Genomic DNA, 15,724 nt, shown 5'->3' on the forward strand with positions numbered 1-15,724 from the left:
GTGAAAGTCCTGTGTTATTGGACCCACCCGTCTCCATGGACCTTCTTCCTACGCCCAGTTTGTTGTTTTATACTTCCTGGTTTGCAATTATCTGGGTTACATGAAGATTGTTTTTGTGGGATATATACCATACATACTAATTACCTGACTTTATTTCGGTATTGCTACAAACACACTCAAAGTATTTCTCAATCAAATTCAGCCGAAAAAAGTTTAAAATCATTTCCAAGTATATTTTTCAAAGAGTTAAATAGTCCTAAACTCAGGGGCGTCGTTAGGCCTATTTTAGGGGGGCTTCAGCATTATTGGCTTTAAAAGGTTTTTTTTGTGATGTTATGAAATAAACTATTGTTTCTTACATGTCCATTTTATTTATGACTCTAACATGCTACATATGTGCGTGCGTTCTAGTTTGTATGTTTTCTCTCCCTTCAAATTACAATCCAATAGACTATCCATCATACTTCACGCGATAATCCCAGGGCACTAGGACCTTGGGGAGGCTGCTGAGGTGGCTTTCTAACAAAATTACTGGCTAGCTATTTTGTTAGAAACTATCTCCAGTAAGCGAGAGTGTGAACGGGCACATTTTAAATACAAGAAATAACTATTGACATCCCTCTTTTCTTTGCATTAATATATAATTTCAATATTTTTTTCCATTGAATGGTATATTCTCTAAAAAGTGCGGCGCAAATATACCCTAGCATGCCACTCCCCTTGGAGGCTTAGGCCCCCCCCCCCTTTCTTTGAATCCTACAAAACGCTCCTGACGGACAGTCTCAGAACCCAAAACCTTCAAAGTCCAATGCAAGATAAACAGCTCACTTTCAAATCCATACTCTGGGAGTTTTGGTACCCGTACGACATCCCAGTTGGTCGGAGCTCAGTTCATACAACCGAGCACCTTGAATCCAAACTTTAATCCATCACATTCATCATCACGCGGCGTCAAACCGTCCACCCTCCACGCTCAGGGCTCCCTGTGAAACCAGAACAACACTGAACACGTGAGGCAAAGTTTCCATCGCGATGAGCAGGACTGCTCAGGGAGTCGCTTCACGGGCGTCGTTCACACGCTCGCAGGTTGCTGTTTTTAGACGTCTGACGAGACGGTGACGCACATGTTGAGCCCTCCCCCCCCCTCTCCACTCACCCTGCAAGCCCGCTTGAACAAAAATAGACTCAGATCTGTGCAGATGCTGCCATGACGCCGATTTGCTTTGCATGTGTTTCCCTATAATAGCATTGAAGTAGCTGTAATGTCTCCTGAGAGAAAAGGAAATCCAGAAATATGGATTAAAAAAACGCTTTAAAAAACCAAGGCAATATTAACTAGTTAGAATTATTCTATTAGTAATATTCTTCTGTGCATGAAGAACAACTTCTTACAATCAAGGCTTTTTTGCGTTTCCACAATATGTACAGTATGAGATCCAGTAAATGACAGCATCAGATTATCCATAACTCATAATCTCCAGAGAGATTATTCCTGTGAAAATGTATATTATATCATTATATCCAGTGTATTTAAAATTCAGGGCCCTTAAAAAAGGACTTAAAATACTCATATCATTTGATGTGATCCAGCTCCACGACCCCAATCACCAGGGGCATAACTGTTTACTTGTCTTCCATCCACCTGTCAATCAAGTGATCACTTGGCTGACCCGCCCCCAGGGTCTAGAGAGTGAGGGTTGGCCTATTACTATGTAAATCATGCCAAATTACCATATGTCCATATTCCTGAGTAGTCCTCAGGCCTTAATGCGTCCTCTAATCTGCTCCAGTGTCCTTGCTTGTATTAATTTATTTAGTGGGGGCTTGATATATTCTGGATTCCTTCCACAATCACTTAATAGATCCCATAATTCCAATTGATACATGTGTATAATGCATAGTGTCATTCATTTGATATCACATAATCCATACAGTTATTTATCTTGACCCTCCAATTTGTAAACTCACTGTAATTACATAACCACGATCGCAAGGACCCCCATTAAACCTAGTTTTTTCACAGTGTGCATGTCCGTATAGGGGGCTACGGGGCGCTCCTTCTTGAGGTGAAATGTCAAGGGAACCCTCTTAAAATCAACTCAGCAGTTAAATAGTAAAATAAACTCTAGTAAATTGAATTGCAGTCTGCTATGAGAGCAGCCAGAAAAAAATGGTTTCGTAAAAAAATGGATTGAGACCAACGACTGGAGAGGAGGCAAGAGTGATGGCCGAGAAGAAGAAGAAAGGGCTTGATACAGACAGGAGTCGAGTAACACAGCCAGATAAGTAATATAATGACTAGGGCTGTGAAACGATTAAAATTTTTAATCAGGTTAATCACAGTTTTCTGTGGATTAATCATGATTAATCCCATATATACATTCAGGGTTTTTCCTGGGTCAAAATGGGTCTTCGGTGCTTCCAAAAAAATGTCAACGTCTATTCGTTGAGTGAGTGATCAGCAGCTGGCCGCTCGGTCCATTCGCGCACCTCACAGTTGCGTATTGATCAGACAAGAAGACACGCTTATCAACTCCAGTGTTTGCCCTCCTATTATAACAGGGGGAAATCTCCACCCATCACCCTGTAATTTTCGTCAACCCCCGTCAACAATTTTCGGCTCGCGCGACAGAGCGATGCGCGCGCCGGCATCGAAGCTCTGCGGCGACCGCGATCGACATATTGAACACCCCTGCATTAAAACATTAGAGAGCCGAGAGTTTTTTTCAGCGTGAGAAATACGATGTGTGGCGGGAGTGCGTGAGTTAAGACCGAAATGCGTGAGTCTCACGCTCAATGCGTGACACTTGAGAGCCCTGCATTGCTCACCAGTGCGCGCGCCAGCATCGGAGCTCTGCTGCGCGAGCCGAGAGAAGAGTTGTTGACGGGGGGGGGGGGGGGGGGGTCACTCGGCACACCGATCTCATTTCCTGTCGAAAGCGACGGGCCTCAGAGGAGCAACCTTCAGGGCGGCAACGCGCGCTGAGGGATATGCAGCTTCAGCTGTGCAATGACCTACTTACCTGTGTGTGAACCTCTTCGCTCCAAGGCCCTGGAGAGAAAGGGAGGAGGAGGAGGAGGAGGAGATGAGCAATGTAATTCACACACAGAGGTCGGCCACTATCACGAATAAAAACGGACGCTTCGGCCTAGCGGAGGTGGTGTATGTGTAGCTGCAGCGTTAAGTATCGGTCTTCATGTGCAAAAACATTACCTTTCCCATAAGAGCATTACTTTAAGTAACAACGGTAAATAATTATCCCCGGTTTGAGTCACGGACAAAGTTTGTCATGCTGTGGGAAGATGAACAATGACACGCGTTAGCTAAGCGCGCTGTTCGTATCGTGCTAACCACTTCCTCCGTTTGATGCTACACAGGGACGCGTGATGACATCGTAATGGTTTTGTCCTGGCTGGCATCACCAGAGGTCTTTAAAAATACAAAACCCTTGCTGTCTTAAATTCAATTCAATTCAGTTTATTTTGTCTTGCCCAAATCACAAATCAGCAGGACCAGGCAGGTCCAATGGACCCTATGAGACGTGAAGTCACAAAGACTCTGGGGAGGAAGCAGAGGTAATAATGTGTGATGGAGAGATGAGAATTCATCTATAGGTAGAAAAAGAAGAGGAGACGTGCTCATCGTATTCTAAAACAGGCGATTTCTCCAAAATGACCTAGATTGATAAATCGCACTACAGGTAAGAGGGAAAAATGTATATATTTGTTTAATTTGGGGTTAACTGTTTGTTATTTAACTGTTTGTTATTTAACTATGTTGTCGTTGAAAATATATCCTCGGGTAGGCCAAAAAGCAAAATGTTATATACATTATCTCACTTATTTAGTTGTTGCAGTGTATATTGTTGTGAAATGAAAAAAAGGCTTCTTCTTCCACTTCTCAGCCTCTCTCCTGGCAACGCCTCGTCTCTACAGAAAATAAGTCACTTCCTGCCCTAGATCCAGTCTGATGGCCACAGTACACATTGCAGGAAGTGTCTGTAAACCAGCCTTCAAACCTCATTTCCATAAAGTACAGTATGAATACTTTGTTTACTTTGCTTTGTTTAGGACACAGTAGTTATGTAGTTATGTTTTCTGCCGCCAGTGGTTTTAATTATTCGCTTCTTGTTCGTTTGTTGATAAAAGCATGTGACAACTGTATGGTCTTGAATAAAAGATCACTTTGTATTTGCTGTCAAGTCTGAATGTAGGAATTACTGTGACGTCACGTCATCATCCATATACATGTACAGCTAATATGCAAATGTGAGTGAAATCCGCCATTCAACATCTGTTCAGCATATGCATATGGCTCCTCCATCACTTCCAGTTCAGCTCGGAGTGAGTCCAGTCTGAAGTCTTTCCCCCAGTTAGATAAACCCGCCTCTCTGAATGGGCAACACAATGCTGCCACCTAGCGGTCACAGAGCTGCTCTGCAGTTTTAACCCACATTGTAAATACTGTCTATTAATTTCAGTTTGATTGAATTTTTAAAAATCCCCTTTTAAGGAAAACACTGTTCCAGTTATTCAGTCTGGAATATATATAGAGTCTAGATTCTAGAACAATGCTTCTCAACCTTTTTTGGGTTATGTACCCCCTGTGAAATATTATTTTCAGCCGAGTACCCCCTGACTAGTTAAAAAAAATAAAAAATAATACGCAGCATTTCACAATATTTATTAAATAACAATTTTCAAAGGCTTTTTTAATGGATGTTCATTTTAAATATATTTAAAACAAATCTCACATAGCCCCTAGAGGGCTACACAAACCCCCATTTGAGAGCCGAGCCGAGCCGTAGCCCCCCCCCCCCCCACCGCCATTTGAGAACCACTGGTCTAGAACATGTATCCCAGAGGCTGAAAGTGAGACATCAAACAAACCAGCGAACCAAATGCGTTCTTGCTTTCCTCTCCTTTATTTCGTTACCCGGATCAAACCGGCCGTGAGGTTCCGCTGGCTCAAGGACTTCTTCTGCCGCTCAGACCCAAGCTGGGCGACGTCTGCGAGACAGAAGAGACAATCGGTCAGGACGGTGGAAGCATTCGGATGCATTACCTGACAATACACTTTCTCTTTTTCTGTAAAATAGAGATTACATTTAAAAAAGGCATTTCCCTTTGTTTTAACTGCCCCGTCTCTATTTTTTACCAGCAAGTACCCCTGTGTTCTGTCAGAGGTCAACCGGCGTGAACTCATCTTGCTAAACAACATGATTCACGGTTTACCACCAGGGTTCATACACATTTTGACCAATGGATTTCCAAGAATTTCCATGACCAAACATTTTCTGAAATCTCGGTGTATTCATGAGTACATACCTTGAATGACACAAATGAATGAGAGACAATAGTTTGACAGTATATATATATAAACATATATATATATAAATATAAATATTTTATATAAAACTATATACATACATATATATGTGCATACATATAAATATAAATATTATATATATACTGTATATGTATATATACTGTATATATACAGTATATATATTTATAAATAGAAATATTTAATTATATGTTCCATTTTTCTTCATTTTACTTACCATAAAAATAAAGATATATCTATATATCTTTTTTTCTGTATGTATATCGCTCCCATAAGATGGAAATCAAATTTTGTTTAAATTGCATGTCACTTAAAAATAATAATAATACATATGTATTATATCTTCTTAATTTTTGATGGACCAATGGACAGGCAATTTCAACCAAATTTGATTTCCATCTTATGGGAGCGTTACATACGGAATACACACTTTTAAAAATACTGTAAATCAAGCTTCTCATGTAACTGCGGTTCAGAAAAAAAAGATAAAGCTGAGAGTCTGTGCAAAATCTGGGTATTGGTTATTAATACACACACACACACACACACACAATATCATATTGGGCACAGTAACCTGCCCTGCCCTTTAGGTTTTAGTTCAGGCCTAAATAAAAAGCTTATGGAAGGTGTCAGGGTGTTCATTTTAGCACCTTCTCCTGGTCCGAGCCGCAGATCTTAGTTTCCAGCTCCGATGCTCTTCGCAGTAATGTTGGCATGCGGGCCCTGACGTCCCCCAGTGGGTCTGTGCAGTCCGCCCTGGGTCCTCTGGGCAGCCCCTGAAGGAGGGTGACACAGATCTGTGAACAACAGGCGGACACGAGTGCTTGGACTCTGCCGAGGGCGGGTTGCGGTGAATGTTGCACCTGCTCAAACATCAGCACAACAGCATATATATATAAATATATATATTTAAATATATATTTATATATATAAAAATATATAAATTAATGTATAAATATATACACTACCGTTCAAAAGTTTGGGATCACCCAGACAATTTTGTGTCTTCCATGAAAAATCACACTTTTATTTATCAAATGAATATAAAATATAGTCAAGACATTGACAAGGTTAGAAATAATGATTAATATTTGAAATATTAATTTTGTTCTACAGACTTCAAGCTCAAAGGAAGGCCAGTTGTATAGCTTATATCACCAGCATAACTGTTTTCAGCTGTGCTAACATAATTGCACGGGTTTTCTAATCAGACATTAGTCTTCTAAGGCGATTAGCAAACACAATGTACCATTAGAACACTGGAGTGATAGTTGATGGAAATGGGCCTCTATACACCTATGGAGATATTTCATTAGAAACCAGACGTTTCCACCCAGAATAGTCATTTACCACATTAACAATGTAGAGAGTGTATTTCTGATTAATTTAATGTTATCTTTATTGAAAAACCAGTGCTTTTCTTTGAAAAATAAAGTCATTTCTAAGTGATCCCAAACTTTTGAACGGTAGTGTATATGTATATTTATATATATATAAATGAATGTATAAAATATATATATATATATATATTTATACATTCACTTATGTATTTATATACAGGACTGTCTCAGAAAATTAGAATATTGTGATAAAGTTCTTTATTTTCTGTAATGCAATTAAAAAAACAAAAATGTCATGCATTCTGGATTCATTACAAATCAACTGAAATATTGCAAGCCTTTTATTCTTTTAATATTGCTGATTATGGTTTACAGCTTAAGAAAACTCTAAAATCCTATCTCATAAAATTTGAATATTTCCTCAGACCAAGTAAAAAAAATTTATAACAGCAAAACAAAATCAAACATTTGAAAATGTGTTTCCAGGTGTTTCGAGTTAATTAGACGATTCAAGTGATTTGTTTAATACCCTACTAGTATACTTTTTCATGATATTCTAATATTTAGAAATAGGATATTTGAGTTTTCTTAAGCTGTAAGCCATAATCAGCAATATTAAAAGAATAAAAGGCTTGCAATATTTCAGTTGATTTGTAATGAATCCAGAATGCATGACATTTTTGTTTTTTTAATTGCATTACAGAAAATAAAGAACTTTATCACAATATTCTAATTTTCTGAGACAGTCCTGTATATACATTTATAGACTAATTACTGTTGTTAAGTATATTATACAATATACTGTATATATACATTGTCAATATATATATATTTGTATATATTGTGTATATGTTTATATATATATATATATTTATATATATGTATACATTTATTTATATATATTTATTTATATAAATATAAATAAATATAATTAAATATTTATAAATATATATACATTTATATATAATTATATATTTATTTATATAACTCTTAAGTATATTATGATAATTAGCATGTATTATATGTCACATGGGTTTGGGATTCAGCTTTTGGCTTGTAATTGTTGAGTCGGTCTCGGAGGTCATGTGAGCCATCTGGATCTGTCCTTTTAAAGACATTAACACACAAAGAAGCACCCCCTTCAAACAAGGACAATCGCGGCGAGAGTGTTAGTCCAGACCTCCACGAAGACGCAGCTCATCCTAAAGTAGAGGTTCTTGACCCCCCGCTCCACCGTGTCCAACAGGTCCTGGAAGTGCGTCAGCTCGGCCTGCAGTCGCTGAACACGGACCACTTCCTGATTCACCTCGGCCTGCATTTCAACCCTAAACACATCGGAAGAAAACTTTGAATCCACTGAATTGTTTTTATATTTTTGACTGGGAGAATTAGCTTAAAAATGAATCCGCTACAAAATCAAAATCCACTCCTAATTGCTTTCATATTCAGATTAATTTTCAATCAATCCGATATTTAAATCAATGTAGTAAATCAACTAACTGATTCAACTCTGTTTAAATTGCATTGTAATGGGATGGAAGGTTAAAACCTGGTGTATGATCCAACTGCGCTTCAGATTTTTGCATCTCAACCCACATATCTTACAATTGGTGATTGAAGATTGAAAACAACACAAAGGACCCTTTGACCAGGGGGTAGTAGCTCTGCTTCGGTACCTTGTCGCTGCAGGTTTGGCACTGAACTGGAGTTCGGCGTACTGGAGCTCCAGCTCAGCCAGGGTCTTGGCCTCTTGCCTGGTCAAGTCCTCGTACTGGCCTATCTCGGCGAAGAGCTGCTCCATGGTGGCTCGCTGTGACGCCACTTTGTCCACGAGTTCCTGTTATAGGAGCAGAGTGTAGAAATGAGTGGCGTCTAGTGGCGAGCTTGCAGACCGCATCCAACTGAACACCCCCAACGCTCACACCGCCCTTTCGGGGAACTACGGTGGCCTTCGGGTAAGTCTTAATAAATCACAAACAAACCAAACTCTTTTGATGGGACCATTCACATGTTCAAGTTGGTTATCGTAGTTCCCCAGCATGCTCTGAAGTTTCAGTTAGATGCAATCTGCGACCGTAACGCTCGATGGCGCCTTTTATTTTGCGTGCATGTAGTGTAGAAAAATTCTGACAAATGAACCCGTTTCATTAATAACACTTGAATTGAAGTGTCAACCTGCACTTCAGTGTAGCCCAGAGCTTCTTTCAGAGCCTCCATGTCCTCCACCAGCTTCACGTCAGACTGGGAAGCACCACAGACGTCAAAACACTGATGATCTGCAGAAACACAGAGAACACGTTTGCTACTTAATCACTTTATGCTCACGGTATTGTCATACCCGGTGGATCATATTGCTCCATTACAGATGGACAAGGATTCGTGTTGATAATGTGCTCTTAACAGGCGGCAACCTCCACCGAGTAAAGCCAATGCCTCTTGCATTCTCTCTAATAAGCAGCAGGGGGCGACTCCTCCGGTTGCAAAAATAAAGTCTTATTGTATAGAAGTTGATGAGAAAATGACTACTTCTTTCTTGATTCATTCCCTCAGTAAACATTGTCAACATTGTTTCAATCTCAGGTTTCAAGTATTCTTCAATATGTGACATTCACTTTTCATTAATGTCGCTTTACTTTTTACTCAAGTATTGCTTTTGGGTACTTTGTACACCACTGGGAAAGTCTTGAGTGACCCACTTGTGATAAGATCTCACTTCCTCCACTGTGTAATATATAAGTAAATACATCCTGTGCCTAATCTGCCGGAAATAATTATATGGGCTTTAAAAAAATATGTTTTTACATTTTCATATTTAGTTGCATTGCCCTTATAGTGAAATGCTCTGATGTAATTTGTCATATGATTGTCGATTTTAGATAAAAGGATGGTGAAGACGCACACCCCTGACTACATCAATGGATCTGAGGTGGGTGACAGCTTTAAGTTCCAAAGAATCAGCATCACCAACAACCTGATCTGGTCCTCATCCTGACTGGAACAATTACAAACTGACATGGGACCAGGACAGGAGGAAAGATTAGAACCAGAACATCACTGGTACCCATCTCCTGAGCATCAGTGATGCTGGTGAGAAGAGCTCAAAGATACGAGAAGACTAAAACCCACCACAGCTACACGCTGTCGCTCTACAGTGCACAGTACCTGCGACTGGAACCGAGGGTGCATCTTCTTCTTCTTCTTCTTTAATTTCCTGCATGAGAGAAATGGCACACAACACAAGAACCAGAAACAATGACGAATGGATTCATCTCATTTGTCTTCAACAAAAGTATCACGTTAGTTCCTTTTCCCCTTCTCACCCGCTCCTTCTGCCTGCCTTGCACCGCGGGGCTGAGGTGCTCCAGTGACTCCATTTGCCTTTTCAGTTCCTTTTCTTCTGCACTCAGTTTGCAAAGCTCGCTCTCCATTTCTCGTTTCCTCGCCATTGTCCCGTCTTGCGTCTGAGCCATGCTTGTCTGATGGGTCACAAGAGAAAGAGAACAACAAAAGCGGGTTGCATTTTTTTATTTTTATTATCTTTGAAAGACCCCAGACAGCGTTGAGAAATGGGTTGATTTGAGGAAATTTAGAGCGTGACAGATTATAGCCAATCAGCTCGTATCGCAAAGTCAGCTGGCTGATCGGAAATGGCATCGACATTCAATGCAGTTTATTTTTTATAGCTCAATATCACAAATTACGAATTTGCCCCTGAGGGCTTAACAATCTGTACACTGTACACATAAAGACATCCCTGACCTTTGACCTCACATCGGATCAGGAAAAACTCCCAAGAAATAGAAAAAAATCCTTTCACAGAAAAAATAGGAAATGTGTTGGACGGAGGGAACGAGAGGATCCTGGGTAATAGAGCAAATATTTTATTTCCTAAAATGTAATTGGTTAATTGATTCGTCGCATCCTTTTTTGTGATTTTTTGTGATTGGTTTTCGAAATATGCACATGGAAAAGAAAAGATGTACACACTGTACGTATACAAAGACATTCAGACAAAAATACTACAAAAAAGAAAAAAAAGAAAATGTATGACATGCAAAAACCTGCACACATATTTACATATATATGCACAAACCTGCATCTAATTTCGTCGCATCCTAATTCAATTCCTACAAAGAATAAACATCCTTTGATAAATATGGCTTTTGTAGAGCACAATATCAGTCCGAACAAGTACGTTGGGTAAATAATGTGATGTCATAAACCAGCAGTTGTTTACCGCTGATTTGATCCTCATTGTGAACATATATATATGGTTTATTTTTGATTTTTCCTGAGGCTTTAGGAGGGGGTCTCTTTTGCAATGTGGTTGTACTTTATGGAAAAAAAGGAGAAATTAAAAAAAATATATTCCTTTTCTTAAATTTGTACAGTTCAGTAAGTTCAAGAAACGATACTTTAGGAATAAAACACTGCACTACCATACACAAAGTAGTCCGTTAATATCCCTCTAAATATGATGTCATCACGTGCCTGTTTTCTGTCAACAAGTGTCAGAAACAGGATCTCAACTGTAATCCATGTCAACACACACCCAAATAAACACATTTCTCAGGGCCACAAACCCATTTCATAAAAGACGCATGAATACAGTACTTTCCGTTTTTTACTGGAGACCCCTGAAAGACTCTGGACCTCAGGTCAGACTTGCTGTAGGGAGGTCAAAGCCGGGTCGTGTGGTGATGATGTCTTACCAGGGGTCTGTCAGCAGCTGCTGCGGACCGGAACTGTTTGGTCACTCTGTCCACCTCCGCCTGTCCGGCAGCAACGTCCTGCCGTTTCTGGTCCATGACCACGAACATACCTCGGACCTCCTGACCACATGACAAAAAAAATAAACGAGAAGCATCGGCTGAACGAGACGCCGCTTTTTGTAACATTACATTGAATGTTCTTTTTTTTTTAAGTCATGAAATGTGTCAAATATGTAAAGTTTAACTCCATAATGCCTCCTTTTATTTCAGAATATTTTCATGACAGCGGGCGGCGTTGAACAAAACATTGGAAATGTGTTTTTTTGGGGGGGGGGGGGGGGTTAAAGATGCTGCTATGATCGAACAAATTATACAATTATATCGTTACTTTCAGGCAGAAACACTCACATATACATTGTCTTTGGCCACAGCACTTAAAAGACTTCATAATTCTCAAAATTCTGACCCTTTTGCTTTTTTTATTAACAGCATTTACTTGTACTTTTACTTTGAATACTTAAGTACAATTAATATCAGAAAATTACTTTTACTCAAGCAGTATTCTCATAGGTGACTTTCACTTTTACTGGAGTCATTTACCATGAAGGTATCTTTACTTTTACAGTCAAACTAGAAAACTTTAAAAAATGTTGCTAGATGATCTAAAACATTTTACAATTATGGTTACTCTCAGGTTGAAACACTTAAAATATGCAACTAACGTGCATGTGTATAGAAGTTAAACGTTAGTGCCAACCCCAGAAGACGGCACACAAACATTTGTTTCGTCTCAGCAAATTTATTTCAGCTAAATATTTTTTTTTTATGTGCTAGATATATTCTTGCTTTGCACTGGTTCGTTTAAATTTGTATGCCCCCTTTTTGAATGATAGTTTTCAATTATGTAATCTTATTGGCTGCAGTGGAATCTTATTTCAGTTCAGTGTACTTATCGTGAAGCAGCAATAAAACTCTCAATGTTTATTCTCGGCATTTCCGGCCAAAAATATAACGGTAACATATTTTTCGCAACATGATGTCCCCTCTCATCAGTATATATTAAAAAAGTATCTGTATGGATAGGCTGCTATTGATAGAATCCTTTCTTAAACAGCTCACCTGCTCCAGGTGTTCACGAATGTGTTGATAGGCCGTCTGGATTTCTGAAGCCTCTATGAACTTAATCTTCCTCTTGTCTCTGTTGTTCTCCAGCTGCCGCATGCGCTGACATAGAAAACGAAGCAACACAAGTTATAATATTTGATCCATGACAGGATGATAGAAGATATGCTACATATTGAAATGTAAATGAATACATCCAGCATCAGACGTGAGTTTTCCTCTGCAGTTTTAGTGGATGCTGGTCTATTTATTGACAAATGTTCAACAGCTTGTGAAACATTTTTGCTGTAAGAAAAAAAATATATATATAAATATATATAATATACAGTATACAGGACTGTCTCAGAAAATTAGAATATTGTGATAAAGTTCTTTATTTTCTATAATGCAATTAAAAAAACAAAAATGTCATGCATTCTGGATTCATTACAAATCAACTGAAATATTGCAAGCCTTTTATTCTTTTAATATTGCTGATTATGGCTTACAGCTTAAGAAAACTCAAATATCCTATCTCTAAATATTAGAATATCATGAAAAAGTATACTAGTAGGGTATTAAACAAATCACTTGAATCGTCTAATTAACTCGAAACACCTGGAAACACATTTTCAAATGTTTGATTTTGTTTTGCTGTTATAAATCTTTTTTTACTTGGTCTGAGGAAATATTCAAATTTTATGAGATAGGATTTTAGAGTTTTCTTAAGCTGTAAGCCATAATCAGCAATATTAAAAGAATAAAAAGCTTGCAATATTTCAGTTGATTTGTAATGAATCCAGAATGCATGACATTTTTGTTTTTTTAATTGCATTACAGAAAATAAAGAACTTTATCACAATATTCTAATTTTCTGAGACAGTCCTGTATATATATATATATTCTATATATATATATTCTATATATTCTATATATTCTATATATATTCTATATATATATATATATATTATATATATATATTTATATATAGTTATTGTATATCAAAGCTGGAGAGCGTAACTTTTTGTCTCCGCCCTTAAACAGTGAGGATAATTTTGGCGGAGGCCATGGCAACGAAGCTGCAGCCATCTGAAGAGGATGCTCAAGATAAGAAAAAGAAACTCCTGTACTCCAGCTTAAAGCACCTCATTTGAACTAGCACATGTGGATCAGTACCATTTACAGATACACTGGTAACTGGGAAATATAACACTGGCACGACAATGAACATACAGGAAACTGCATTGAGCATCTGACGCACATTTAGCTGACATCTGCCTGAGCCAACCTCGAGCCTCAGAGGGAGTGAGCGTGGGCGTTCTCAACACTTTTGGTATGAACGCAGCATTAGGACGATGTGAGTGCTAGTTGTCTGCATACATCTGTGATGGACCAAAAGACTGCTTCTCAAGTACATGTCACATGTCAAATGTGTTTTCATGTCCTCAGCTGACCTGCTTGAATGCCTCTTCATTGTTGTGGTCCGTTGGCTGGACGCTCTTCGCTTTCAGTGACTCCCGCAGCTTGTTCAACTTGGCCTCCTCGTCACTCACGGCAAACGTGAGTCGGTTGTGCTCGTTGGTGAGCACGTGCCACCTCCGCTGCTCTCGGTTCATTCTCTTCTGAACGGCGGGAAAACAAACAGAACAACATGTCATTTAACGTTCCATGTTTGCAATTTTTTTAAAACCCTTCTTCGATAAAGGCGGTATAGATTAGATTAGATATCACGTTATTTATCCCCAGGGGGACATTACTTGAATTAGTGGCAAACATGTATAACAAATATACAATCAAATAAAACAGCAGGGCATATTACATTTAAGAATTCAAATAATAAAGGAAATGAAAATGTAAAAATAAAATAAAAATGAAAGTGTATACAGTGTATCTAAAGTATAAAGTGACAGCGGTGCAAGGTTTATTGATGTTCAATTTGAGGAAGATCTGGCCAGAACTGATTTATTGTACAGTCTTGTACAATCTAATGCATTGTATTGTAACAGGAAATTTCTTCCATCATGAAATCAGTCATCTACTCGTGTCGTCGCTCACTCACTAAGTTAGCATCCGGGGCATCACTGGGAATCCAAAGAACTTGCAAACTTGTGCTTTGGGAGCACAAGTTTGCAATTGCGCAACAACGTGACTAACCAATGATTTAACTTCAAGCTCGGACCACTTATTCAACCTGCTTGTTAGAGTCTGTGTTCCATCACAATATATATATACATATATATATATATATATATATATATATATAAATATATATGTATATATAAATATATAAATATATATGTATATATAAATATATAAACATATTTATACAAAGTATATAAATATAAATATATATTTCAAAAATATATTTATAAATATATATCTATATATAAATATATAAATACATATACATATATAAATATATAAATACATATACATATATAAATATATATATGTATACATAAATATATGTATACATATATATAGAGAGATAGAGAGTCTGTGTTACACCACAGTCCCCGAGGTTGGTCTCATGATAATTTTTTTTTTCTAAAGATAGATTTGATTTTGTGGCGAGTAATGAAGGTTTCAGGGGAAATGTATCAGAGTAGAATTATCCGTTTTCTTTGCAGAATGTAGTGAAGTAGAAGTGAAAGTCAACATAAATATAAATAGTTCTTGGTATACTAGAATCACAATATTAATATATATAGAATATATTTCAGATATACTTAAAATACAACAACAATATAATTCAAGTGATCTATTGGCATACATATTAGCACATACACAGTCATGTACTTACATTGTACCGAGTATACTTTAAGTTGTTCCAATCTAGGACACTAAAATACACTTAATACACTTCAAATAGTACTTAAATGCTATTTAATCACAACTTAAATATATTAAGTACAAAATTAGTTGTTCCAAAAAAACACATTCAGTATACTTATGATGAATAGGGCTTCAAGTATGCTAAAAATTAAATATACTTAGCATATTTATTTTTCACCTGGGAAAGGGTAAACAACAACAACAACGCAAGCTTTACCTCCAGAGAGAGTCCAGGCTTGGAAGATGGCTTTAGTCTTGCAGTAGGTGGGTCAACGCTGGGCCAAACGTTCTTTGCTGCACTTTCCCCGGTCGGTTTCTCTGGAAAGGTAAATGGAGCTCTTTTGAAGATTAATGCTATTTAGTGTATTCATAAAGTGTGTTGCTGCAAT

At 37.9% G+C, this 15,724-nt stretch overlaps 1 protein-coding gene across 1 annotated transcript; it reads right to left on the reverse strand.

Moving 5' to 3' along the window:
- Positions 1-4,869: 4,869 nt before the first annotated feature.
- LOC130196119 (uncharacterized) lies at positions 4,870-15,714 on the reverse strand. The gene is made up of 11 exons (XM_056417984.1): positions 15,553-15,714; positions 13,955-14,122; positions 12,519-12,623; positions 11,400-11,519; positions 10,008-10,163; positions 9,850-9,898; positions 8,863-8,963; positions 8,364-8,524; positions 7,868-8,012; positions 5,998-6,123; positions 4,870-5,010 (listed from the first exon to the last, which is right to left on the reverse strand). Exons 2-11 carry the CDS (start codon positions 14,114-14,116, stop codon positions 4,969-4,971), a joined length of 1,167 nt encoding a protein of 388 aa, XP_056273959.1. The 5' UTR covers positions 14,117-14,122; positions 15,553-15,714; the 3' UTR covers positions 4,870-4,968.
- Positions 15,715-15,724: the final 10 nt, after the last annotated feature.

Source organism: Pseudoliparis swirei, chromosome 7 (assembly GCF_029220125.1).
Source record: "Pseudoliparis swirei isolate HS2019 ecotype Mariana Trench chromosome 7, NWPU_hadal_v1, whole genome shotgun sequence".
NCBI classification, from domain to species: Eukaryota; Metazoa; Chordata; class Actinopteri; order Perciformes; family Liparidae; genus Pseudoliparis; species Pseudoliparis swirei.